The sequence below is a fragment of the Saccopteryx bilineata genome, chromosome 1, assembly GCF_036850765.1.
Source record: "Saccopteryx bilineata isolate mSacBil1 chromosome 1, mSacBil1_pri_phased_curated, whole genome shotgun sequence".
NCBI lineage: Eukaryota > Metazoa > Chordata > Mammalia > Chiroptera > Emballonuridae > Saccopteryx > Saccopteryx bilineata.
This window is the reverse complement of record NC_089490.1, coordinates 257060092-257085839: the sequence shown is the minus strand read 5'-3', so window position 1 is coordinate 257085839 and position 25748 is coordinate 257060092. Positions and strand designations below refer to the sequence as shown.

The window sequence follows — 25748 nt, the reverse complement described above, 5'->3', positions numbered from 1 at the left end:
TTGGCCACTGTGAACAATGCTACAATGAACATGGGACTGCATGTGTCTTTACGTACCAGTGTTTTTGAGTTATGGAGGTATATTCCCAGTAGAAGAATGCTGGGTCATATGGCAGTTCTATTTTTAATTTTTTGAGGAACCACCATACTTTCTTCCATAGTGGTTGTACTACTTTACATTCCCACCAACAGTGGATGAGGGTTCTTTTTTCTCCACAGCCTCTCCAACACTTGTTATTACCTGTGTTGTTGATAATAGCTAATTTAACAGGTGTGAGGTGGTATCTCATTGTAGTTTTGATTTGCATTTCTCTAATAGCTAATGAAGATGAGCATCTTTTCATATATCTTTAGGCCATTTGTATTTCTTCCTGGAGAAGTGTCTGTTCATGTCCTCTTTCCATTTTTTTAATAAATTTTTATTAACTTTAATGGGGTGACATCAATAAATCAGGATACATATGTTCAAAGAAAACATCTCCAGGTTATCTTGTCATTCAGTTATGTTGCATACCCATCACCCAAAGTCAGATTGTCCTCCATCACCTTCTATCTGGTTTTTTTTGTGCCTCTCCCCCTCCCCCATCTCCTCTTCCTCCCTCTTCTCCCCCACCCCCTAACTACCACACTCTTGTCCATGTCTCTTAGTCTCATTTTTATGTCCCACCTATTATGGAATCATGCAGTTCTTAGTTTTTTCTGATTTACTTATTTCACTCCGTATAATGTTATCATGATCCAACCATTTTATTGTAAATGATCCGATGTCATCATTTCTTATGGCTGAGTAGTATTCCATAGTGTATATGTGCCACATCTTCTTTATCCAGTCTTCTATTGAAGGGCTTTTTGGTTGTTTCCATGTCTTGGCCACTGTGAACAATGCTGCAGTGAACATGGGGCTACATGTGTCTTTATGTATCAATGTCTCTGAGTTTTGGGGGGTATATATCCAGCAGAGGGATTGCTGGGTCATAAGGTAGTTCTATTTTCAGTTTTTTGAGGAACCACCATACTTTCTTCCATAATGGTTGTACTACTTTACATTCCCACCAACAGTGGATGAGGGTTCCTTTTTCTCCACAGCCTCTCCAACACTTGTTATTACCTGTGTTGTTGATAATAGCTAATCTAACAGGTGTGAGGTGGTATCTCATTGTAGTTTTGATTTTCATTTCTCTAATAGCTAATGAAGATGAGCATCTTTTCATATATCTGTAGGCCATTTGTATTTCTTCCTGGAGAAGTGTCTGTTCATGTCCTCTTCCCATTTTTTTTATTGGATTGTTTGCTTGTTTGTTGTTAAGTTTTATGAGTTCTTTGTATATTTTGGATATTAGGTCCTTATCTGTGCTGTTTGAAAATATCATCTCCCATATAGTTGGCTATCTGTTTGTTTTGTTGTCAGTTTCTCTTGCTGTGCAAAAGTTTCTTAGTCTGGTGTAGTCCCATTCATTTATTTTTACCTTCACTTCCCTTGCCTTTGGAGTCAAATTCATAAAGTGCTCTTTGTATCCAAGGTCCATGAGTTTAGTACCTATGTTTTCTTCTATGTACTTAATTGTTTCAGGTCTTATATTTAGGTCTTTGATCCATTTTGAATTAATTTTAGTACAAGGAGACAAACTGTTGTAGAGTTTCATTCTTTTGCATGTGATTTTCCAGTTTTCCCAGCACCATTTGTTGAAGAGGCTTTCTTTTCTTCATAGTATGTTGTTGGCCCCTTTATCAAAAATTATTTGACCATATACATGTGGTTTTATTTCTGGGCTTTCTATTCTGTTCCATTGGTCTGAGTGTCTATTTTTTCTGCCAATACCATGCTGTTTTGATTGTCATGGCTCTATAATATAATTTGAAGTTATGTATTGTAATGCCCCCAGCTTCGTTATTTTTTCTTAGGATTGCTCTGGCCCTTCGGGGTTTTTTATAGTTCCATACAAACCTGATGATTTTTTTGTTCCATTTCTTTAAAAAATGACATTGGAATTTTGATGGGAATTGCATTAAATTTGTATATCACTTTGGGTAATATATTCATTTTGACTATATTTATTCTTCCTATCCAAGAACAAGGAATATTTTTCCATTTCATTGTATCTTTTTCTATTTCCCTTAACAATGCTTTGTAGTTTTCATTATATAGGTCCTTTAGATCCTTTGTTATGTTTATTCCTAGGTATTTTATTTATTTTGTTGCAACCATGAAGGGGATTGTTTTTCTGAGCTCTTTTTCTGATGTTTTGTTGTTGGCATATAAGAAGTCAATGGACATTTGTATATTAATTTTGTATCCTGCAACCTTACTGTATGTATTGGTTTATTGTTTCTAGTAGTCCTTTTGTGAAGTCTTTGGGATTTTCGATGTACAGGATCATATAATCTGCAAAAAGTGAAACCTTTACTTCTTCTTTCCCAATATGAATGCCTTTTATTTCTTTCTTTTGTCTGATTGCTCTGGCTAGAACTTCTAGCACTATGTTGAATAAGAGTGGAGAGAGTGGACAACCTTGTCTTGTTCCTGATTTTAGAGGAAAAGTCCTCAGTTTTATGCCATTTAATATGACATTAGCTGATGGTTTATCATAGATGGCCTTTATTATGTTGAGATATTTTCCTTCTATACCCATTTTGTTAAGTGTTTTAAACATAAAATGATGTATTTTATCGAATGCCTTTTCTGAATCTATTGATAAGATCATATGGTTTTTGTTCTTTGTTTTGTTGATATGGTGTACTACGTTAACTATTTTACGTATGTTGAACCATCCTGTGATTCTGGGATGAATCCCATTTGATCATGATGAATTATTTTTTTAATGTGTTGTTGTATTTGATTTGCTACTATTTTGTTTAGTATTTTAGCATCTGTATTCATTAGAGATATTGGTCTCTAGTTTTCTTTTTTTGTGTTGTTCTTGCCAGGTTTCAATATGAGAATTATGTTGACCTCATAAAGTATGTTTGGAAGTATTGCTTCTTCTTTAATTTTTTGGAAGACTTTGAGTAAAATAGGAAACAAGTCTTCTTTGAATGTTTGATAGAATTCACTAGTGCAGCCATCTGGCCCTGGACTTTTATTTTTGGGGAAGTTTTTAATAGTTATTTCTATTTCCTCCCTGCTTATGGGTCTGTTTAGGCTTTCTGCTTCTTCATGACTCAGTCTAGGAAGATTGTATTGTTCTAGGAATTTATCCATTTCTTCTATATTGTTAAATTTGGTGGGATATAGTTTTTCATAGTATTACACAATAATTCTTTATATATCTCTGATATCCGTGGTGATTTCTCCTCTTTCATTTTGAATTTTGTTTATATGAGTCTTTTCTCTTTTTTCTTGGTAAGTCTTGCCAAGGGTTTGTCAATTTTGTTGATGTTATCAAAGAACCAGCTCCTTGTTTTATTGATGTTTTTCTATAGTTTTTCTGTTTTCTATTTCATTTATTTCTGCTCTGATTTTTATTATTTCCTTTCTTCTGCTGGTTTTGGGTTGTCTTTGTTCTTCTTTTTCTAGTTCCTTAAGGTATGAAGTTAAGTGGTTTACCTGGGCTCTCTCTTATTGGTTCATATAAGCCTGTAGTGATATGAACTTCTCTCTTATTACTGCTTTTGCTGCATCCCAGAGATTCTGATACATTGTATTTTTATTTTCGTTTGTCTGTATGTATCTTTTGATCTCTGAGCTTATTTCTTCTTTGACCCACTCATTTTATAAAGTATTTTGTTTAGTTTCCACATTTTTATGGGTTTGTTTACCTCCTTTTTATAGTTGAATTCTAGTTTCAAGGCTTTATGATCAGAAAGTATGCTTGGTATAATTTCAGTCTTTCTGAATTTGTTGATGTTATTTTTGTGGCCCAACATATGGTCAGTTCTTTAGAATCTTCCATGTACACTAGAGAAAAATGTATAATCTGGCACTTTGGGATGAAATATCCTGTAGGTGTCTATCATATCTTATTTTTCTAGTGTTTTACTTAAGGCTAATATTTCTTTATTGATTTTGTGTTTAGATGAACGATCTAGAGCCATTAGCAGTGTATTGAGGTCTCCAAGTATGTTTTTATTTTTGTTGGTTTCTGTTTTTAGGTCAGTCAGTAGCTGTCTTATATATTTTGGTGCTCCTTGGTTTGGTGCATATATATTAAGAAGTGTTATATGTCTTCTTGATTCAATGTCCCCTTTATCATTATGAAATGACTGTTTTGTCTCTGATTACCTTTGCTGTCTTGTAGTCAGCATTGTTAGATATGAATATTGCTACACCTGCCTTTTTTTTGGATATTATTTGCTTGGAGTATTGTTTTCCAACCTTTCACTTTGAATTTGTTTTTATCCTTGTAGCTTAGATGTGTTTCTTGTAGGCAGCATACAGTTGGATTTTCTTTTTTAATCCATTCTGCTACTCTGTGTCTTTTTATTGGTGAGTTCAATCCATTTACATTTAGTGTAATTATTGACATTTTAGGGTTTTCTATTGCCCTTTTATATATTGCTTTCTGATAGTTTTGTATCTTGTTTGGTTTTTCTCTTTTATTTTTCTATCATTTGTTTTTCTTTGGTTGTAATCCATACTTCTTTTCTCTGTTACTTCTTTTTTCAAGCCATGTACTTCTGTGTTGGTTTTTTCAGCAGTGGTTACCAGTAAGTAATGTAAAGCATATTATATATTATGTTTATTGTAGTACATTATCTCATATTTGTCCTCTCCCCTTTTTTGTTTCTTTGTCACAGATTAATCTTTTTATTATGATCTTGATGGAGCTTTTACTTTTAGTTTAGTTTTTTTGTGTGTGTGTCTGGTGGGAAAACCCCCTTTAGTATTTCCTGGAGTGGGGGTTTTCTGGTGATAAATTCCCTCATCTTCTCTTTATCTGTGAATGTTTTTATTTCTCCTTGTATTTGAATGATAGCTTTGATGGGTATATATAGTATTCTTGGCTGGAAGTTCCTCTTTCAGAACTTTAAATGTTGGGATACACTCTCTTCTAGCTTGTAGAGTTTCTGCTGAGAAATTTGTTGATTATCTAATAGGCCTTCCTTTATATGTTGTATTCTTCTTTTTCCTGGCTGCCTTGAGAATTTTTTCTTTGTCATTGGTTTGTGTAAATTTCATTATGATGTGCCTTGGAGTAGGTTTTTTAGGGTTAAGATAACTTGGTGTTCTGTTTGCTTCTTGAATTCGAGGCTTTAGTTCTTTCCATAGGCTTGGGAAGTTCTCATCTATTATTTGTTTGAATGTGTTCTCCATTCCATTTTCTCTCTCTTCTCCTTCTGATATACCCATTATTCTTATGTTGCTTTTTCTGATGGAGTCAGACAATTCCTGTAGGACTATCTAATTTTTTTAAATTTGTGAGTCTCTCTCCTCTTCTCTCTGTAGTGCCTCTAGTTGCCTATCTTCTATGTCACTAATTCTCTCCTCTATCTGGCCTGTTCTATTGCCTAAGCTTGTTACCTCATTTTACAGTTCGTGAATTGAGTTTTTCATCTCTGATTTGTTTTCATAGTTTCAATTTTTTTGGTGAAGTACTCTTTCTGTTCATTGAATTGTTTTTTTAGCTCCCTAAATTGCCTTTCTGTGCTTTCTTGTATATCCCTGAGTATTTTTAGGACTTCAATTTTAAATCCTGTGTCATTTAACTCCAACGTTTCTAAGGTATTGAAATTTTTTTCTATAGATTTTTCCTCATCTATCTGAGCTACATCACTGTCTTTTATATCCATGATATTCAATTTCTTTTTCTTTAATGGCATTTGAGAGTGGTATTGTTAATAACTCTAATAAGAGTTGATAAAATTTTTTTTGAGAAAATGCAGTGAAAAACTGAAAATTCTATTGCGCTAAGTGGAATAAAAATATGTAGAACGGAGGCCCTGGGTTGGGGGGGGAGTGACAAAGAGGCAAAAAGTGGCAAGAACCCACAAAATGCCACAAGGAAAAATTTGGATCAAAAATAAAATAATTTGTTTGTAAATAATGGTCAAATGAGAGAAATAGTGTAAGAGAAAAGAAAAAAAAAGAAAAAGAGAAAAAAGAATAAAATACAGTGAAAAATGAAAATTCTATTGTATTAAGTGGCACAAAAACTATAGAATGGAGAGCCGGAGTTGGGGGAAATGCTAGAGATAAAAAGCGAAATAAAAAGCACACAAAATGCCACAAAGAAGAAATTTGAATCCAGAATAAAATAATTTGTTTGTGGGTGAGATTTGAATGAGAGAAAAAGTGAAAGAGAAAAGAAGAAACAAAAAGAGAGAAAAAAAATTGAGTTAAGGTTTTTGGAATGTAACACTCATAGATAAAGAAAAAGAATGAAAAATGTAACACCTGTGGGTAATGACGTTCAAAATGAAAAGAAAAGAATAAAATGGAAAGAGGATACAATGACCAAGGTAGAAGGAAAGAAAAAAGATAAAAAGTACAAGAAAGGAAATGGAAAAAGTTATAAAGACTGGATTTTTCCTGGTTTTGAGAAGTTACCTTCTTCCTTTTTCTTTCTTCTCTCTCTTTTTGGATGGTGGTGCTGTACCCCAGGTTCTACCCCTGTGGCACTCTTAGGCATAGATTTGCTGTTGTGTCACTATGGTGATGACATAAATGAGGCCTCAGTCTTGTTGGTAGGTGGGGCTTGTTAGCGTTTACAGGCTCTGACAATAGGAGAGCCTTCCTGAACCAACAGCCTGGGGACCCAGCTGTGAAGTTGCCCCAGCCACTGCCTGGAGAGCAAGAGGCTCTAATCCCCCCTCTATCCCCACTCAATGTAGGGTTCTGGGTAAGGCTTTGCCATCCAGAGCCACCAGCATAACCAGGCAGGACTGGGAGCAGATTGCCTTTTAGGTGTCTTTCTATGAGCCTCGGGGCATGTCTACTATGCCTCAGCACTCCATAGGTCTGCTCTCCAAAGGCTGTCTGCAAGCTGCCTGTGTGCCCTTCCCCCTACCACTTCCACAATTCTCCTCCCCAGGAGTGTGCTTTGTTAACCTGTATGGCTGGCGGAGGTGCCGCTCCCAGACAGGTCCAGGTTTAGGGAAGCCGACTTTCGTGCACTTCCCATGAGCTGTTGTTTGGGAAGCTGAGATTATTCAGAAACTCTGGTCACAGCCCACACAGAGGGTCACTATTGACAGTCTCCAACCCAGCCCCTTCGTCTGGGAATGCGGGCACCCATGCCCGAAGCTCCAGGTGGATCCACTCGCACACTGCCCACACTCATTGACCGGGATGCCGGGAGTAAACAAGGCAACTGTTCACCCACCTTTGCTGGGGTCTGCTGCTGGCATTAGCTCCACATGGGCTGAGCAGCGGGTGCACTCTCTCCTCAGCTAGAATGTCTCTGCCCTAGCCCAGCCTTTTCCGCACCCCAGCCCTCACTTTCTCTCAGTTTCAAGTGAAAGCAGCCCTTGCTAAGGTTAGTGAGGAAAGTGGAATACTCTGTTCTCAGCCTTATTTCCTTTAGAGTTGAGTATATATTTAGCCACCTTTTCACCCAATCATACCTTTGTTTGATGTATGTGTATTTCAGATGCTCCTGAGATTGTTTTTCTGTCTCTTTGTTGAATTTGTTGAAGTTTCATGGAGAGGTATCGGGACACTCCTCACGGCGCTATTTCTCTGACGTCTGCATGCATAATATTTTTAGTTGAACTTTTGAGATAATTATAGATTCACATTTAGTCATAAGAAATAATACAGAGAGCTACTTTGTATTCTCTGCCCAGTTTCCCCCAGTGGTAACATTTCAGGAAACCATAGTGTAGTATCTCTATCAGTATTGACATTGATAAAGCCCACCCATCTTAACAGGTTTCCCAGTTTTGCTTATATTCCTTAGTATGTGTGACTTTAAATTTCCATAACTTTTTTCATCTGTGTAAGTTTGGGTATTCACCACCACAGCCAAGATACTGAAGAGTTCTAATCACAAGGACCCCTTGTGTTACCCTTGAAAAAAATTTTCCTGCAGGTTTGATCTGGGTCAGGGCACACATGGGATGCAACCAATGAATGCATGACTGAGTGGAACAACAGATGAATGCTCCCCTTCCTTCTCCCCGATCTCTTCCTTCCTCTCTATGTTTCTCTAAAAATCTATTAATAATAAAAAAATAGATTAAGCCCTGGCTGGATAGCTTGGTTGGTGTGGTGCCTGGAGTGCAGAGGTTGGCAGTTCGATTCCCTGCTGAGGGAACATACAGGAGCAGCTCAATGTCCCTGTCTCTTTCTATCCCAGCCTCTCTAAAAAAAAATAAAAAGAAAAAAAGAAAAAAAATTTCACCCTTTCCCACTACTCTTTTTAACCCTTGTCAACCACTAATCTGTCCTCTGTTTCTGCAATTTTTTTTTCATTTCAAAAATATTGTATAAATGGGATTATGTAGTCTATGACCTTTTGGGCTGGGCTTTCTCACTCAGAATAATTTTCTGAAGATTGAGCCATGTTGCGTGTATCAATAGTTTGTTGCCGTTTATTGCTGAGCAGAACTCATTCCTGCGGTATATATAGATAGACGTGTGCACTAGCGTTTAGCCGGGCCCATGCTGAAGGACATCAGGGCTGATTCTAGGTTTTTTGCTATTACAAATAAGGTTGCTATGGACAATCATGTACAGGTGTTTGTGTGAACAGAAAATTTTATTTCTCTGGGTGGGTGGAGATACCTAATAGAGACATTGCTGGTGATAGTTGTGTGTTTAGTTAAGAAACTGCCGAACTCTTTTTTAGAGTGGCTGTATCCTTTTCATTCCCACCATCAACATATGAGTGATTGTTTCTTCATATCCTCTCCAACATTTGGTGTTGCTACTCTTTTTTTTTTTAGCCATTTGAATGATATGTATTGATATCTCACTGTTTTTAATTTTCATTTCCTTAATGGCTAATGATGTTGAACATCTTCCCCTGTGCCTATTTGCTATCTGTATTCCTCTTCAGTGAAATGTCTGTTCATATATTTTGTCCATTTTCTAATTGGATTGTTTGAGTGTTATATATGCATTCTAGATACTACTTATTTGTTAGATATTTTCTCCCAGTCTGTGGCATGTCTTTTCATCCCCCTCTGATCGGTTTCCACAGAGCAAGTGTTAAACATTGATGTCTAGCATGATTAAAAAAATAGTTCTTGGCCTTTTTCATGTTCAATGGCCCATTGAGAATCTGATGAAAGCTATAAACTCTTGTCAGAAAAATGCACATGCACACAAAATTTCGTATCTAATTTCATGGTGTTCACGGTCTGTATAAAGTCCACTGAGGGACTGTATGTTATGAACTCATGGCTCAATCACTGTTGCATTAATTTACAACAGTGTAAGACTCCAGGGAGAGTTGCTCTTATCAGAGTAAAAAGTGAGAAACCCTGTAGCTTACAAAATCAGAGCAATCTTCTCAGCCAGGCTTTACTGAGAACTTAATTCAAATGCCCTTTTCTCAGCAATACATTTCTTGATTACTCTGGGAGACATTCCCAGATTGTTACTTTAACTTATGTAGGTTGAACAGCTATACTGTAGAAAAAAAAGAAAAGAAAAAAGAAAAGAAAAATTTTTATATTGAATTCAGACTTTTAGGCATCAACAGTTAAGGAGCTTGTGGGCTTTCACACCTGCCAGTTCAGTTTTAGCAGCATGACTCCCTGGACTCTGTGTGACTTATTATTTTTCTTGCTCTGTCTCCTTTATAAAAATTAGTGGACAGTCAGAGATATGAGATGCTGGTGAAGAAACAGGGGTCTAATAAACGTGACATGATCATTATCTGTGCCCAGGCAGAGAACTGTCAGCTTCAGCTAGGCTATCATTGAACTAGGTTTGCTTCCCCTTGAATGAAATACTTAAAGTAAAGCACCTTGTAGGAAAAGCTGGAAGATATTTTGTTGAAAATTCTGACTAAAAGGTAACATGTACAGGCCTCAGCTGGGTAGCTCAGTTGGTCAGAGTGTCGTCTCCATATGCTAAGGTTGAAGGTTCAGTCCCCAGTCAGGGCACATACAATGATCAACCAGTGAATGCATTAATAAATGGACAACAAATAGAAGTTTGTTTTTTTTCTCTTTCTCTTCCTTTCTCTCTCTCTCTCTCTCTCTCTCTCAAAATCAGTAAATAATAAAAAAAAAATGAAACATGTACAATTAATCCTTGAAAAACATGGATTTGAACTATGTGGGACTACTTATATGTGAATTTTTTCAATAAATACTGCAAATGTATTTTCTCTTTCTTATGATTTTAATATAAAAATAATATTATAAGAATACAGTATATAATACATGTATAACATACTAAATATGTATTAATTGACTGTTACAGTGTATTGGTAAAGCTTCTGGTCAACAGTAAATTTTTAGTTAAATTTTTGGGGAGTCAAAATTTAGACATAGATTTTCTATTGTGCAGGAGGTCAGTGCTCTAACCCCTCTGTTGGCTGAGGGTCAACTGCAATTAGGAATGTTGTCATCAGGTCAGCAAAGGATTCTGGGCCCCTGTAAGCCTGTTGTTCACTTTGTCACAGGTTTAGAGTGTATATTTTAGGAAGGGATTCTGTATAAAAGTAGGAGGTCAATGACCTTTACTCCTTTTGGCTTCCAAACCTGTTACTCCAAACTATCGAACTCTTTAGTGTTTCTTAAAAAATAGTATGCATGCATGCTTTTTCATGTTTAGCTCCTAATCCCTATTGTGTAATTCATCGCTTCATGCTTGCCCTACAGTGTCATGTTCTGCCAGGTCAATGGTATTACTGCTCCTTACCACCTTTAAACTTTCATAGATGTAGATGTTATTCCAACCAGACTCTGAGTCTGTCCATGAAGAGACAGTGTTTTATATACTTTAATATCCCTCTCATAACAGGCTGTATGATGTGCTGTGCACATAGTGACAGTGCGTCGACTTTTGGACACACAGGACTTGAGAGATCTGTTGCTACTGAGGAAGTTGATGCCTTGATAAGTAGTGTCCTGCTTGAGTGATTGAGCATTTGTATTGACTATGAAGGATACACTAAATGGATTGATAGCACAAATGAGATTATAAACGGGGATATTACATTGATTTGTAAAAAGCTTCTTAAGGGCTTATTTGTATGCAAATAAATTCCGTGAAAAAGTGAGTGTGACAGCTTTGGCAGAACATTTTGTTAGCAGTTAGCTCACGCTCCTCTTTGTACTTTATAAACATTCTCTAATTTAGGCTGCACCGGTTCAGACCGACTGGCTCCCCTTCTTCCTCCCCGCCACCTCCATTAGTTTGAATTAATGAGATCTTATTGAATAGTTACTGTTGTTTCCTTTCTAATCTTCAGACATCTCCCCACACTCTGAGTTCACCAAATAATGATGCCTAGACCTGCATAACTCAGGCAGCTAAACTCTAGTCTGAAGCAGGTCTATAGACACTGTTGTGTATTCAACAGTAGGCTTATTTCTAAAATGTTCTCTTCTTACCCATTTCCATTGTGTTTGCATTGAAGGATTTTACTTAGACTTGCCGTTCTCCCAGTTGTTGAACTGTTCTTCCCTTTTTCTCCAGTTAGTATAATAGTTGTGAATACGATTATAATTGTGCACTCCCAGCTTTGTATAAGGAGCTGTGAGTCGACATTTCTCTCTAAGTGCAGAGATTTCAAACTGAGGTGGTTATAGAATTGCCCCAATAGTAATTGCTCTGCCCTTTGAATTTTCAAATTATAGGGGAATATTCAGCTCTATTAAATCAGATAAAATTCTGTAGAGATTTACAATATTCTATTTATCTGGCCCAGTGCTCTTCTGAATTCCTGATGCCTAGAGTTTTCTCGGGGCTATCAGGACGAGGAGGTTCATTGCAGACCCGCCTGCCTGACTACTGCTGAATCATTTTAATCAGTCTAATATTTAGAGGCTCTGAGTGGTTTCATTTGAAATAGACTCAAATGCTAAAAAAAAAAAACCCCAAACCTCACCCCTTTGTGTATGTTTAATGTGCAATAATAATATGTAATAATTATAGCCAGCATTAATTGAGTGCTTATGATAGGCTTTTTTTTTTTTTCCTCTAGGAACTCTAGCAAATCTCTTCATCCTGACAACAATCTATGAGGTAGGTACTGTTACTAGTTCTAAATTGGACTTGGGAGGTGAAAACAGGCCACAACCACACAGTTAGAACATGGCAGAGCTGGTGTTCGGACGCCCGCCCTGTTCCAGAGCCTGTGCTGTCAGGCATGTGCTTCCTCTTAGAAAAGCAAACCGCTGTGTTTCAGAGCATATTTATGTTACAGAAGAACTCTGTGTGGAAGCTAAGGAGCCTATGGGCTCTGGGGGCAGCAGGGCTGGAGTCCCATGCCAGCTCTACCACTTCCAGCTTCTTGACCTCAGCCAAATGGCACAACTGTGCAGAGTTTTTCTCCCCTGGCACGAGCAGGGGAGCCCTGGGGCCCTCTTCTCTGAGAGCTAGTGTCAGGGAATGCCTTTCAAAGGGAAGATCCTTAGAACGGGGGCCATGGTTTCATAGGAAACAATGGTGGACAAAGGATTTGCCCAGGGGTTCCAGTGTTTGAAAAGGAAACTAAAATTATGAAAATAAGTATTATAATTGTTTTATTTCCTTGGCTAACAGGCAGCATAGAAGCGTGGTTAGGAGTGGAGGCCTTGGATTGGGTTGCTGGAGTACCTCCCATGTTGTGTGTGACCTAATTAATGCAAATTTAGTCTTGAACTCTGCTAATTCTTAGAATGAGTATAAAATGAATTGTGTGTGTGTCTGATTAATGGGATAAAGGGGTCTTGACTTTTACTGACAAAGTTACTTGCACAGTTGGAGACTCCTGCTATCACATATTATTTTCAAAGCAGTTGCCTGGCCTGACCAGGCGGTGCCACAGTGGATAGAGCATCGGACTGGGATGCGGAGGACCCAGGTTCGAGACCCCGAGGTTGCCAGCTTGAGTGCAGGCTCATCTGGTTTGAGCAAAGCTCACCAGCTTGAACCCAAGGTCACTGGCTTGAGCAAGGGGTTACTTGGTCTGCTGTAGCCCCATGGTCAAGGCACATGAGAAAGCAATCAATGAACAACTAAGGTGTCGCAACAAAAAACTAACGATTGATGCTTCTCATCTCTCTGTTCCTATCTGTCTGTCCCTATCTGTCCCTCTCTCTAACTCTCTCTCTGTCTCTGTAAAAAAAAAAAAAAAAAAAAAAAAAAAGAAGTTGCCTGACCAGGCGGTGGCATAGAGCATTGGACTGGGATGTGGAGTACCCAGGTTCGAGACCCCAAGGTTGCCAGCTTGAGCGCGGGCTCATCTGGTTTGAGCAAAAGCTCACCAGCTTGGACCCAAGGTCGCTGGCTCGAGCAAGGGGTTACTCAGTCTGCTGAAGGTCCGCGGTCAGGGTACATGTGAGAAAGCAATCAATGAACATCTAAGGTGTAGCAGTGTGCAACGAAAAACTAATAATTGATGCTTCTCATCTCTCCATTCCTGCCTGTCTGTCCCTATCTATCCTTCTCTCTGACTCTCTGTCTCTGTAAAAAAACAAGAAAAAACAAACAAACAAACAAACAACCCCCTCCCCCAAACAAAGCAGTATTATAGGGGCCATTTTTATTAGAAATACCAAGAACTTCTTTCATTTTCTCATAGTGTAGGGAGGAGAAGGGCGATCTTATCCCTTTAATACTGAAATTATTATCTTTAAGCCTTTTTTTCATTATAATTTTTCTTTTTTACTTTTTAATGACTCTCTGACTCATTCTCATTGATCAGTAGTTTCATGATTTGATAAGTTCTCCAATACTTAAAAATACTTTTCTCAACTTTATTTAACCTTATTTCATGCTTTAAAAAAAGATTTCCAATTTTATTTTAAAGTGATTTGTATTTTATTTACAACATCTGATAATCAAATAAACATCAAAACAACTGCAAAAAAACATCCGTTGACGTTTAAGAGCGAATAGCTGGAGAGGAGATGCTAGCAGTAAGGGTGGGTGGAGGATGGGCAGTCACTTGTAATCATGTAAGTGGTCAATTTATTTTTTAAAATTTACATTTAGGTAACTTTTGTTTCTCAGTGTAACCTGTCATTGCACAAACTTGTAAATGAAGGTTCAAGTAACTAGGACTTCCTATACATTCCTCTCAAGGCTGTTGTGTGAAATATCTGAGATGACATATCATTATCCTTCCTAATGTAGTTATTAATAATCTTTTTTTTTTTTTTTTTTTTTTTTGTATTTTTCTGAAGCTGGAAATGGGGAGAGACAGTCAGACAGACTCCCGCATGCGCCCGACCGGGGTCCACCCGGCACGCCCACCAGGGGCGATGCTCTGCCCACCAGGGGGCGATGCTCTGCCCCTCTGGGGCGTCGCTCTGCTGCGACCAGAGCCACTCTAGCGCCTGGGGCAGAGGCCAAGGAGCCATCCCCAGCGCCCAGGCCATCTTTGCTCCAATGGAGCCTTGGCTGCAGGAGGGGAAGAGAGAGACAGAGAGGAAGGAAGGGGGGGATGGAGAAGCAAATGGGTGCTTCTCCTATGTGCCCTGGCCAGGAATTGAACCCAGGTCCCCCGCACGCCAGGCCGACACTCTACCGCTCAGCCAACTGGCCAGGGCCATTAATAATCTTGATAAATAAATACTCTTTGAGCATTACCTGTTGGTAGGTTTTGTAAAAGACATACAAGCCAATGATTATTATGTATTCAAACACAAAATTTGTCATAGGTTTTATATTAAATCAACCTTAGAATACCTCATTTAGCTGCAAAAACATAAGAAACCTAGCATTGCATGAAGTCAAGAACTGATATTTTCTCTGTAAGAGAAAGAGGTGGTTAACAATTGTCTTTTTTTTTTTTTTTTTTTAGTTAACTAGCAATCAAAGCTATAGGGATATTTATTCCTTATAATGTCTAAAACAAAGTGTCTTGATGTTCTTTCTTAAGAATTTTGTTCCCTTTTGGAAGCCAACTTTAAAATTGTGCCTGTAGACCAACACACCAAATCATCCCCTGGTGTCTGCTAGCAAGCCTGGAAAGATTTTGGCTTTTACCTCCCTAAGAAACATTTTTGAAAAATGCAGTATGATTAAAGAAAAAAACAAGTGTTGAAAGTTTGAAATTACAGGTGGAGAACTCAGGCATTAGGAAATAAAATGAAGTGTAAAACATGACGTTTATATCGAGGAAAGCTATCTAAACTTTTTCCTACAGTGTGAAGAATTCAGGCAGTTGTAATTTACCTTGCAAAAACAACTTGTTTAATTATTGAAGTTGATTAAAGGAGGCACAGAATGGTCTAGCATGAAGGTCTTAAGCTGAGCATAGAACTCACTGCTCTTTACTATAAAAGAGCAATTAATTTTGGGAAAATCCAAATGAGAATACAATTTTTATCTTGAAGTTTATTTTATAAGTATAAATTTACTCTGAATTATTTTCTCCATGACTCAACTAGGAAATTTTGACCGACGTTTCACACTTCACAATATTTCTTCATATTCTCATCAAAAGTGGTTTCTTTTTGGTGTATTTTATTATTAGACAAAATCTAAGAAATATCACATGTTGGTTGTAGAAAAACATCTGTACTTTCATATAAATAAGTGTATGGTAGCCTCCCACACAGTTTAATTTGTTTTAATATATTTCTTAAAAATTTCATGTCTTCAAAGTTTTGTTCACAAAGGAATGGCCTTTAGTTGTTGCTTTATTATTTTCTGTATATTGTTTGTCTTTTAAAAATAACTGCATTTGCTGTAGAATGCATTTATTATGCTATCAAGTAGAAATGTTGAATGATCTTACAATGATATCAAGTTGAGTGAACTGTAAAAGATTGGAGTTATGTACAGCATGACTATAAATGTAAGTGAAAAGATTGTTGCAGTCTTGAGGCACAGTGTACATTAGTGGTCATGGATATGCTACCTGATTCATGTTTTAAGTTCCTTCTTGATAATTTTTAATTCTTTTTCCAAAGTTAGAAGTGGGGAGGCAGTCAGACAAACTCCGAATGTGCCCGACCAGGATCCACCCAGCATGCCTACCAGGGAAGATGCTCTGCCCATCTCGGGCATTGCTCTGTTGCTGCCAGAGCCATTCCAGCACCTGAAGTGGAGGCCATGGAGCCATCCTCAGTGCTTGGGCCATCTTTGCTCCAATGGAGCCTTGGCTGCGGGAGGGGAAGAGAGAGACAGAGAGGAAGAGAGGGGGAAGGGTAGAGAAGCAGGTGGGCGCTTCTTCTGTGTATCCTGACCGGGAATCGAACTCGGGACTTCCACATGTCTGGCCAATGCTCTACCACTGAGCCAATTGGCCAGGCCCAGTTCTTGATCATTTTTTTTTCTTTAGAGGGAGATTCTGTGTGTTGAACGACTTGCGACGTTTTGTGAAACATACCCTTAAAGGCTATCAGAAGCAGTTTGCCTTTGTTAATAAAGGTCATTGCTTACACTTATTTTTAGAAAGCCTAAAATATTTTCTTTCTTTCTTTTTTTACAGAGACAGAGAGAGGGATAGATAGGGACAGACAGGAACGGAGAGAGATGATAAGCATCAATCATTAGTTTTTCGTTGCAACACCTTAGTTGTTCATTGATTGCTTTCTCATATGTGCCTTGACCGCGGGCCTTCAGCAGACTGAGTAACCCCTTGCTCGAGCCAGCGACCTTGGGTCCAAGCTGATGAGCTTTGCTCAAACCGGATGAGCCCGCGCTCAAGCTGGTGACCTCGGGGTCTCAAACCTGGGTCCTCCGCATCCCAGTCTAATGCTCTATCCACTGCGCCACCACCTGGTCAGGCAGTTCTTGATCATTTTTAATTTGGGGGATCATTGCTCGTAGATTAGTCGTTATTTTTATTTCATAGTGATAAGCAATTCATGTTAGAATTAGGAGTCTCAGTTTTGTCATATTCTTGTTGTTAGTAGTATCTTTCATTTTAAGTTATTTTCCTGGACTTCTTAAGCCATTCATCCAATATGTGAGGTTAGTTTTTATTAAAAATCAGTGAATATCGTCCATCAGCTCATTTCAGTGGATACACAGACAATGTGTTGAAATGAGCGCCAAAGAAGGGCTCTTTTGTCGACCCCTTGGTCTTGTAGGACCTTTGAGTTTTCTCTCAGGATGACTCATGAAAAATAACTTCTGACCTAGGAGGGTGCCAGTGCCAGCATATATATAAAGTATTAATAAAACTTGAGTTAAAGAATTTCATAAAAATGTACAGAAATTTTATATTTTCCTCTTGGGGATGACTATACTAAATGTCACAAAATTTGGATTGCTATGTGCCTGCCTTCTTAAGAGAAGGCCCCAAAGTACTGTAGCTGGGCTGTAGCCCAGGACCAGAGCCAGGCTTGGCCTGGTGAACACAACCCTGGCCCACTTCTATTCTCTCCGGGGGTGGGGGCTAAGGGGAACGGGGTGGTGAGCCTCCCTGTCTGCCCCATTCAGAATTCTCCTGCAGTCCACCCTTCACTTTCTCTACATCTTTAGGTCTCTTTTGTTCAGCTGTGAGCTCCTAGAAGGCTGGGCTTCATAGTAGTGTTCAATGAACCCTTCACCCCTGTTTTTTTTAATTGAGGCATAATTGACACACAACATCTTATTAGTTTCAGGTGTACAGTATAATGATTTGATATTTGTATATATTGCAAAGTGATTGCCAAACTGAGGCTAGTTAACACCTGCCACCATACATAGTGACAGAATTTCTTCTTTGTAATGAAAACTTCTACAATCTATTTTTCTCAGCAACTTTAAAATATATAATACAGTATTATTAACTATAGTCACTCTGTTGTACATTACATCCCCATAACTTGCTTTATAACTGGAAGTGGGTACCTATTTGACTTTCTTCCATAAGCCCCTTTTGAATAGTGCTGCCTCCTCTTCTAGGCTGAAAGCTGGTTTCTGGGTGTGAATTAAAGGGGTAGGCACACCCAGAGGCAGATGAGATGCGTGAAGCTGGTGAAGAGGTTGGTTAGTGGGACAGTGATCTGCATTCCCCCACACTAAAACATTCGGCCTTCTCTAAGATCTGCAGTAGAATGATTTTTTCACCATTGGCTCCTGCCTTGTTTGGCCAAAAGTAAGTTCTGACCTCAGAGAAGCCTGTGATTCAAGCGATTAATGTGAAACTTGTAACAGGCTTATGTTGACTTTCCTTGTCTTTTTGAAATATAATTTCTACTCTGGAAGCAGTCAATGGGATAATGTCTGGGGTGATAGGTTTTTTCCTTATGTGTGGAAATTACCATGAAATAAGAAAGGGGGGTTATTTTATACAAATATTATCTCGTTTCTGTATTCTTTTATAATTTTGTGTCTGCAAGTTTTCTGTCTAATGAGTTGCTCCTCCCTCAACAGTGTTGATAGCCGAAGGGCAGGACACAGCTCTGTTGGTTGGTTACATGGGGACTCCTGCAGTAAATGCTCTTTCTCTTTATTTGCAGATGCGGAAGCCATGGAGCTGAGCTGCAGTGAAGTACCTCTTTACGTAAGTTCCTAAGTATTGGGCTTCAGGTTTAAGGGCCCTTTCTTAGATTTGAAACCCATGAGACTGAAGTGGGAAGAAAGGCTTTGCTCATTATTGAGTTGAAGCTTTTGAAAAGCAACACACAGTGCTACTGTCTAGTTTAAGTATTTATACAAAGCCTTTTAAAACTGCTTGGCTCCTGGTTCCAAAGTCTAGATTTTAATTCTATTTCTCTGAGTAACTTTTGTTTTCTTTTTAACTGTATAAGTTCTGGACTCGGAAGCACTCACTCATTCATATATGATTTCTGAATATATTATTTTATGATAATATCCTATAATAGCCAAGAATATGTTTTTTGTATCTTTTAGGGGAAAGGTTCAGTGATAATTGTGTCAATTAAAAGCATGAGATAGAAATTCAAAAGTAAAAGTACTGGGAGATATAGATAGATAGATAGATAGATAGATATAGATATATATATAGATGTAGATATGATCAATGGGGGTTGGGTGACAGATGCCTGGTGAGCTTCCCAGTCAGTGTGCCTTCTGGGTTGAGAAAGGATTCTGTTCTTGAGAATAGATACTGGGTGTGATGTGGAAGTGAACAGATTGTCTCCTCTAATAAAGTGGCAGATGACTTCCTCATCCCTTCGTCCTTATTTCAGACAAAACCTCTTTTCTTGGAACCTGTGTTGTTGGGGGTGTGAGTATGGATGTGTGCAGGAGGACTGCTATTTCAGGTGGCCTTTAGTTATCCACTTAAGAAGACTTTGGGATCTAGAATAAGGATATGATTTTAATTCAAATTAATCCTTTATAGAGCAATATCAAGGGATTGGAAGAATTTTAATCAGAAGCCTCAGTCAATTAAAATATATTCATTTGCTTCTTCTCACTGTACTTCCCTACCCAAGTAGCCCCTCCCTCACACCCCCCCCCAGCCCCACTGCCGCCCTGCACGTATCCTACTGTATTCTCTGGAAAAATACAAATGATCAAATAAGTGGATATCAGAGTAATAAAACCACCTCCTGGGTTTCCCAGTGGTCTGTAATACTTTCTATAGACAGTTAGGCTTGGCTCAGCCATAATTAAAGATTAAAACAAGACTGGTCCAAGGCTAAATTGTAAAGTACTTCAAAGTTTTATTTCTTTATTTTTGTACCTTCTTCCTCCTCAGCTCTGTTCATTCTACCTTGCTTCCCTACCTCAAACCAGATAAACTAATCCATAACTCTAATCATGATATAAAATTTGTGGTTGATTAACATACTGGTGCAGCTATATTGAACTTGGATGTATTAGGTTATGATCAGACTAGGGAAAAGTCAATTGCCCAAGGAAAGAAGAGACTTAAGCAGACCAAACAAACATACAATTTTTTTTTACTATCATATATACATACTAATTAGAATAAAATGAAAATACCCAAGTGTTAAGAAAATAAGTTACTTATAAGCTCACCCCCTAGAGATAATATGTAATGTTAAAACATTAATATATTTTATCAATTCTAAGGCACTATATTTTCTTATTTTAGCATCTCTGAAACTGAGATGCTGTTACGCTGCACACCCTGACAGAAGTCATGATATAGCTGTCATTACCTATGCATGTGTGACTTTGTTCACAATGGTTTATATTGTTGTCACTTCAGAATACTTATAAACATTGCTGGTACAACATGAATTATTTGCTTTCAAATTTATTTCACCATGATTTGGTTTTATTTCTTATTTTATTTTCAAATACTTTTTAAATACTTTAAAAAAATTTTATTTATTCATTTTTAGAGAGAGAGGAGAGAGAGAGAGAGAGAGAGAGAGAGAGAGAGAGAAGAGGGTGAGGAGCAGGAAACATCAACTCTCATATGTGCCTTGACCAGGCAAGCCTGGGGTTTAGAACTGGTGACCTCAGCTTTTCAGATCGAAGCTTTATCCACTGCACCACCTCAGGTCAGGCTGATTTGGTTTTGAAGGACAAATTTACTTTTTATATCGAAAGACATGGAAATAGCAGCATGACACGTGATGGAATCTGATAAATTTAGAAGGGCTCGTTTAATAAGTTAATAAAATTCTACACTCATACTTGGCAGTTTTTTAGTGGAATATACTGTAAAGTGTAACTGATGGTATCATATATTATTATCTATATTTTATATCTACATGACTGGCTCTAATTACATAGATAAGGCATAACCTGTTTTTTTCACCTCACATTTCCTGTCAGTATTATTGCAGATTGACCTAAAGCCAATCTGACTATTTGGCCTCATCAGTAAGGAGGTCAGTGGGGGTATACAGTCACAGTCATCCCTCGCCATATTGCGGTTCACTTTTATTTTTTTTCTGAAGCTGGAAACGGGGAGAGACAGTCAGACAGACTCCCGCAGGCGCCCGACCGGGATCCACCCGGCACGCCCACCAGGGGCGACGCTCTGCCCACCAGGGGGCGTCGCTCTGCCGAGACCAGAGCCACTCTAGCGCCTGGGGCAGAGGAGCCATCCCCAGCGCGCGCGGGCCATCTTTGCTCCAATGGAGCCTTGGCTGCAGGAGGGGAAGAGAGAGACAGAGAGGAAGGGGGTGGAGGTGGAGAAGCAAATGGGCGCTTCTCCTATGTGCCCTGGCCGGGAATCGAACCCAGGTCCCCCGCACGCCAGGCTGACGCTCTACCGCTGAGCCAACCGGCCAGGGCCACGGTTCACTTTTCACGGTCTCACTGTATCCCGGATTTTTAAATTGTATATATCTAATTTTGTATTGCGGATTTTTCCTACTATATTGTGGGATTTTGCGGTACGTGGGTATCTTTATATATTTATTATTTTAATTATTTTTGCGGTAAAATAAGCAAAATAAGTGTGGGAAAGGTTAGTAACAGTGTGGGAAAGGTTTATAAGAGTGTGGGGAGGGTTTATAAAGCCTTAAAATATATATAAATAATAAAATAAATATAAGGTCACTACTTCGCAGATTTTCGCCTATCGCGCGGGTTCTGGAACCTCAGCCCCGCGATAGACAAGGGACCACTGTATTAGAGTGAAAACAAGTTTTAAACCAAATTCCAGAATTTATGTGTAACCAACAGACACAAAAGCTGTACAGCGACTTGTTTCTGTATCTGGATGCAGACCTCCTCTCTGCTAGTCTGTCTTCAGGGGCCTGACAGTCACTTCTAGTTTCTCCTAGTTTACTACAAACTGGTTTTAAAACCCTTACTATTTAAAAATTCATATTAAATTTTATATACTACTAAAAAAAGCAAAATGAAGAAATTAAAACCATGTTTAACCCTGTCATCAGTGATAAGCATTATTGACATTTTTATATGTTTTTTCTTCCAGAATTATATATATATACGTGTAGAATTTCATTAAAGGTTCTTTTGGCATTTGATTGGATGATAGGTTTTTTTATTTGACTGATTATGTTATATAGGATCTCTTAATTCTGATGCTTTCAAGTACTTCTATCAATCCTATTTAGTTATTATAACTGGTTCTTTTGGGAAAACAAATTATGATAACTCTGGTAAGTACATAACTTAGATAGAACCCAAACAAAACTAGAAATTGTGAAGAACCCATAACATTGAGATAATATCTTAAAATTATGAAAATACTAAGCGTAATAATTACATGGTAACGCATTGGGAAAATCTCATTAAGATAGGCTTTAAAAGTATAAATTACAATATTTATCTCAAGGAGAATTAGATCACATAAATAGAGCAATGATTATGAAGTAACAAAATTAATTGAAATTATTCCCCAACTTTTACCCACCCTTCATAAAAGATCACCTTGCTCAGGTGGGACCTTCGGTGTTATCTTGTTTAAGCATAACCTGTTTTAATTGAATTCTTGTAACAGTCTTAGAGTCAAAATATCTTTTGTCTCTCCTTTTGGGTCACTATAGGAAATCCTTTCTAAAGATGACAGAGAGTTCCTTAATACCCGTAGAAAAATAAATGGATTTAAGTACCCTTTTCCTTCCTATACATTATGTTTGGATCTGTGAAGAAAACTTTCAACTTTCTTTTTAAAGTTTCATTCTTTTATGTCTTTTACTATTTTTTACACCCCCCCTAGAAAACTGATATTTCAGAGTTGGACTGTTTTGTCCTTTCTTTTTGAGGGGTGGGGCTTGCTGGTGCATATGAATTCTGGAGGCATGCTTTTAAAATTTTCTACTTAAGTTTTCTGTCTTTTTGTTTTTGTTTTTGCCTTTTCTGCTTGCCAGGACAGTTTTAGATTCAATTCCATTACTTTGTTTTTAGTTTCTATGTGGTACTTTCAAATAAGTTTCTTCTTATGCCCACATAGTTTTAGCGGGGTAGTCTTATATTTCATTGTGAGCACAAAGCAAGAACTTAAAATTCTTTTCTCCATTTCCCAGGAACCTGTTTCAGAGGGAGGTTCAATCTCTGATTTTGTCTGTTGTGCTGTAGAATTATTTGGCTTTTTTTGACAAACATTTATTTTCTTCACTTTTGGGGGGACAAATTATTTTGCTCGTCTTCAGGAAGGAGACTATTTTAGTACCAGGGATGCACAGATATTCCTGAACTCAGCTATAGATGCACGTAAACTTTGAAAGTGAACCATGGAGTCTACTGAGTTGCCATTGCAGGAAAAGAGAAACACTTCACTCTGATAAAATAGAGAAGAAGCAGAGATTGGCAGGACAGAAGCTGGAGTTTTAACATATTGGTTTCCAAACCTTAGGGATGTGAGCGTTGCAAACCCAGTTTTCAGCCTCTGGGCAGCTTCCTGCATCTGTACTGAAATGGGCACTAAAGGAGCCATTCTGGAAGGCCAGGCTGGTGGGTTTTTTTGTTTTTTGTTTTTGTTTTTTTACAATAGAAAAGATACATTCTGGTTTGAGATCTAGGCTAACTTTTTAGGTTGAATGGTATTTGAAGCTAGTTAAGAGTTGTAGTGAGTTGGCCCTGGCCGGTTGGCTCAATGGTAGAGCGTCGGCCTGGCATGCAGGAGCCCCGGGTTCGATTCCCAGCCAGGGCACACAGGAGAAGCGCCCATCTGCTTCTCCACCCCTCCCCCTCTCCTTCCTCTCTGTCTATCTCTTCCCCTCCCACAGCTGAGGCTCCACTGGAGCAAAAAGATGGCCCCGGGCGCTGGGGATGGCTCCATGGCCTCTGCCTCAGGCGCTAGAATGGCTCTGTTCACAACAGAGCAATGCCCCGGATGGGCAGAGCATCGCCCCCTGGTGGGTGTGCCGGGTGGATCCCGGCCGGGTGCATGCGGGAGTTTGTCTGACTGCCTCCGCGTTTCCAGCTTCAGAAAAATACAAAACAAACAAACAAAAACAAAAAACAAAAAAAAGAGTTGTAGTGAGTGATGAAGCTAATGAGAAGAGTGAAAGACTGTAAAAGTGTCAGTGAGAATTAGTGTAACTGAGCTAAGATGTTTATAGCATCAATCTCTTTGACATCACTTGGGAGTTTGAAAGTCCTATGCGTTATTTTTATTTTGTTTGTTGCTTTTAGTCTTATATTTGTTATTTTCTAGTTTGCACATAAAAAGAGATAGGAAATGATGCAAGTAGAGCTTGAAAGGAGAGATTTTTGCTGACTGGGTATTTGATTGAATTTTGAAAGAGGAAGAGATTTTTGTATTCACGAGCTAAATTGTGTGTTTTTGCTGGTGAGTGTTGCTTGATTACTTTTTAAATTGAATTTAAATTTTTGTTAAAGGAGGTTATAAAACAAATTATCTTCCCCAGATACCAGTTTAGTGCTGTGACTAAAACAAAAGATCTCTTTCTTGGGAAATTGTTGGGTCCAAAGGCTCCCCCCAATTTTGTTCTCAATAGAAATAGTTTCATGTTAAGTGGTTATTTAAATAACACTCCTTCCATTGTAAAAAAAAAAAAAAAGTAAAATTATTAAGGAGAGTAAAAAATCACCTGAAATTTTATGTTTGAAAGAACTTTCCTTATGTGTACACACCCACAGAGACACAGTTCCATAAAATGAAATATATGGAAAAGCTGTCTTTATAATCTTGGACAGATCTCATTAATATTTACCCCTCCGCCATTGAATACCTTTCTTTCTGTCTTCCAACCTAGTGTGCACTTGCTCTCAGGAACAGTAATGTTGCTTGGGAACTTGTTGGAAAGACATTCTCAGACCCTAACTCCAGATCCACTGAATCAGAATCTCTGAGGGTGAGGTCCAGCAATCTGTGTTTTAACACAACTTTCAGGTAATTCTGAGTTTGAGAAGCACTGACAGTGTACATATTTCCACACTTTTCTATGCTCATATTACCCTGTGCATATATAATACAGATATAAGCTTTAATAAAATCATGGAAAAAATGTGGGTCATATTATGCAGACTTCTCTATCTTCTTTTCTGTCTGAGCAGTACTTTGTAGAAACTTCTTCAAATCATCAGGTATAGCTCAAATTCATTCTTTTTAGTGAATGAGTGTGGATGAAGCCACTTCCCTGTGGATGGGTAGTCACTGTGTTTTGGTCATTGGCAAACATGAAAATTATTCACTAGATGCCCATATCCATATGTCTTTATATGATATATTGATACTTTTGTCTTGATGAAATAGATTTGTAAGAATAGAATTGCTGGATGAAGGGTATACACATTTCATATTTTAATGGATTGCTTTCCAAATGAGATGTAAAAGTTCACATTTTATTCAGTGGCTATCAGAAATATTTAATACTGTATTTTTCCATGTATAAGATGTACCCCCCTTTTTTTTTTTTGTATTTTTCTGAAGCTGGAAATGGGGAGAGACAGTCAGACAGACTCCCGCATGCGCCCGACCGGGGTCCACCTGGCACGCCCATCAGGGGGCAACGCTCTTCCCACCAGGGGGCGATGCTCTGCCCCTCCGGGGCGCTGCTCTGTCGCGACCAAAGCCACTCTAGCACCTAGGGCAGAGGCCAAGGAGCCATCCCCAGCGCCCGGGCCATCTTTGCTCCAATGGAGCCTTGGCTGCGGAAGGGGAAGAGAGAGACAGAGAGGAAGGAAAGGGGGAGGTGTGGAGAAGCAGATGGGCACCTCTCCTGTGTGCCCTGGCCGGAAATCCAACCCAGGACTTCCGCACGCCAGGCCGACGCTCTACCACTGAGCCAAACGGCCAGGGCAAGATGTACCCTTTTTCAAAAAACTTGGGGACTAAAAACTGGGTGCATCTTATAGAGTGGTTGTAGATTTTATACTTGCATTTCCTGCTTTTATGCACTTTTTTTTTATAATAATTTTATTTTTTTAATGGGATGACA

At 38.5% G+C, this 25748-nt stretch overlaps 1 protein-coding gene across 7 annotated transcripts in view; it reads left to right on the top strand.

Moving 5' to 3' along the window:
- Positions 1–25748, top strand: part of ARHGEF28 (Rho guanine nucleotide exchange factor 28) — a 373409-nt gene that overhangs the window by 44201 nt on the left and 303460 nt on the right. For 6 of the 7 annotated variants that reach the window (XR_010726857.1, XM_066241342.1, XM_066241349.1 and 3 more), the window contains exons 2-3: positions 12041–12081; positions 18441–18484. Coding sequence is in view for 5 of the 7 variants with exons in the window: in XM_066241349.1 (XP_066097446.1) it covers positions 18452–18484 (33 nt within the window). In the remaining 2 variants the exon portion in view is untranslated. The remainder of the gene's footprint in view (positions 1–12040; positions 12082–18440; positions 18485–25748) is intronic. The other variant, XM_066241314.1, reaches the window with a different exon arrangement.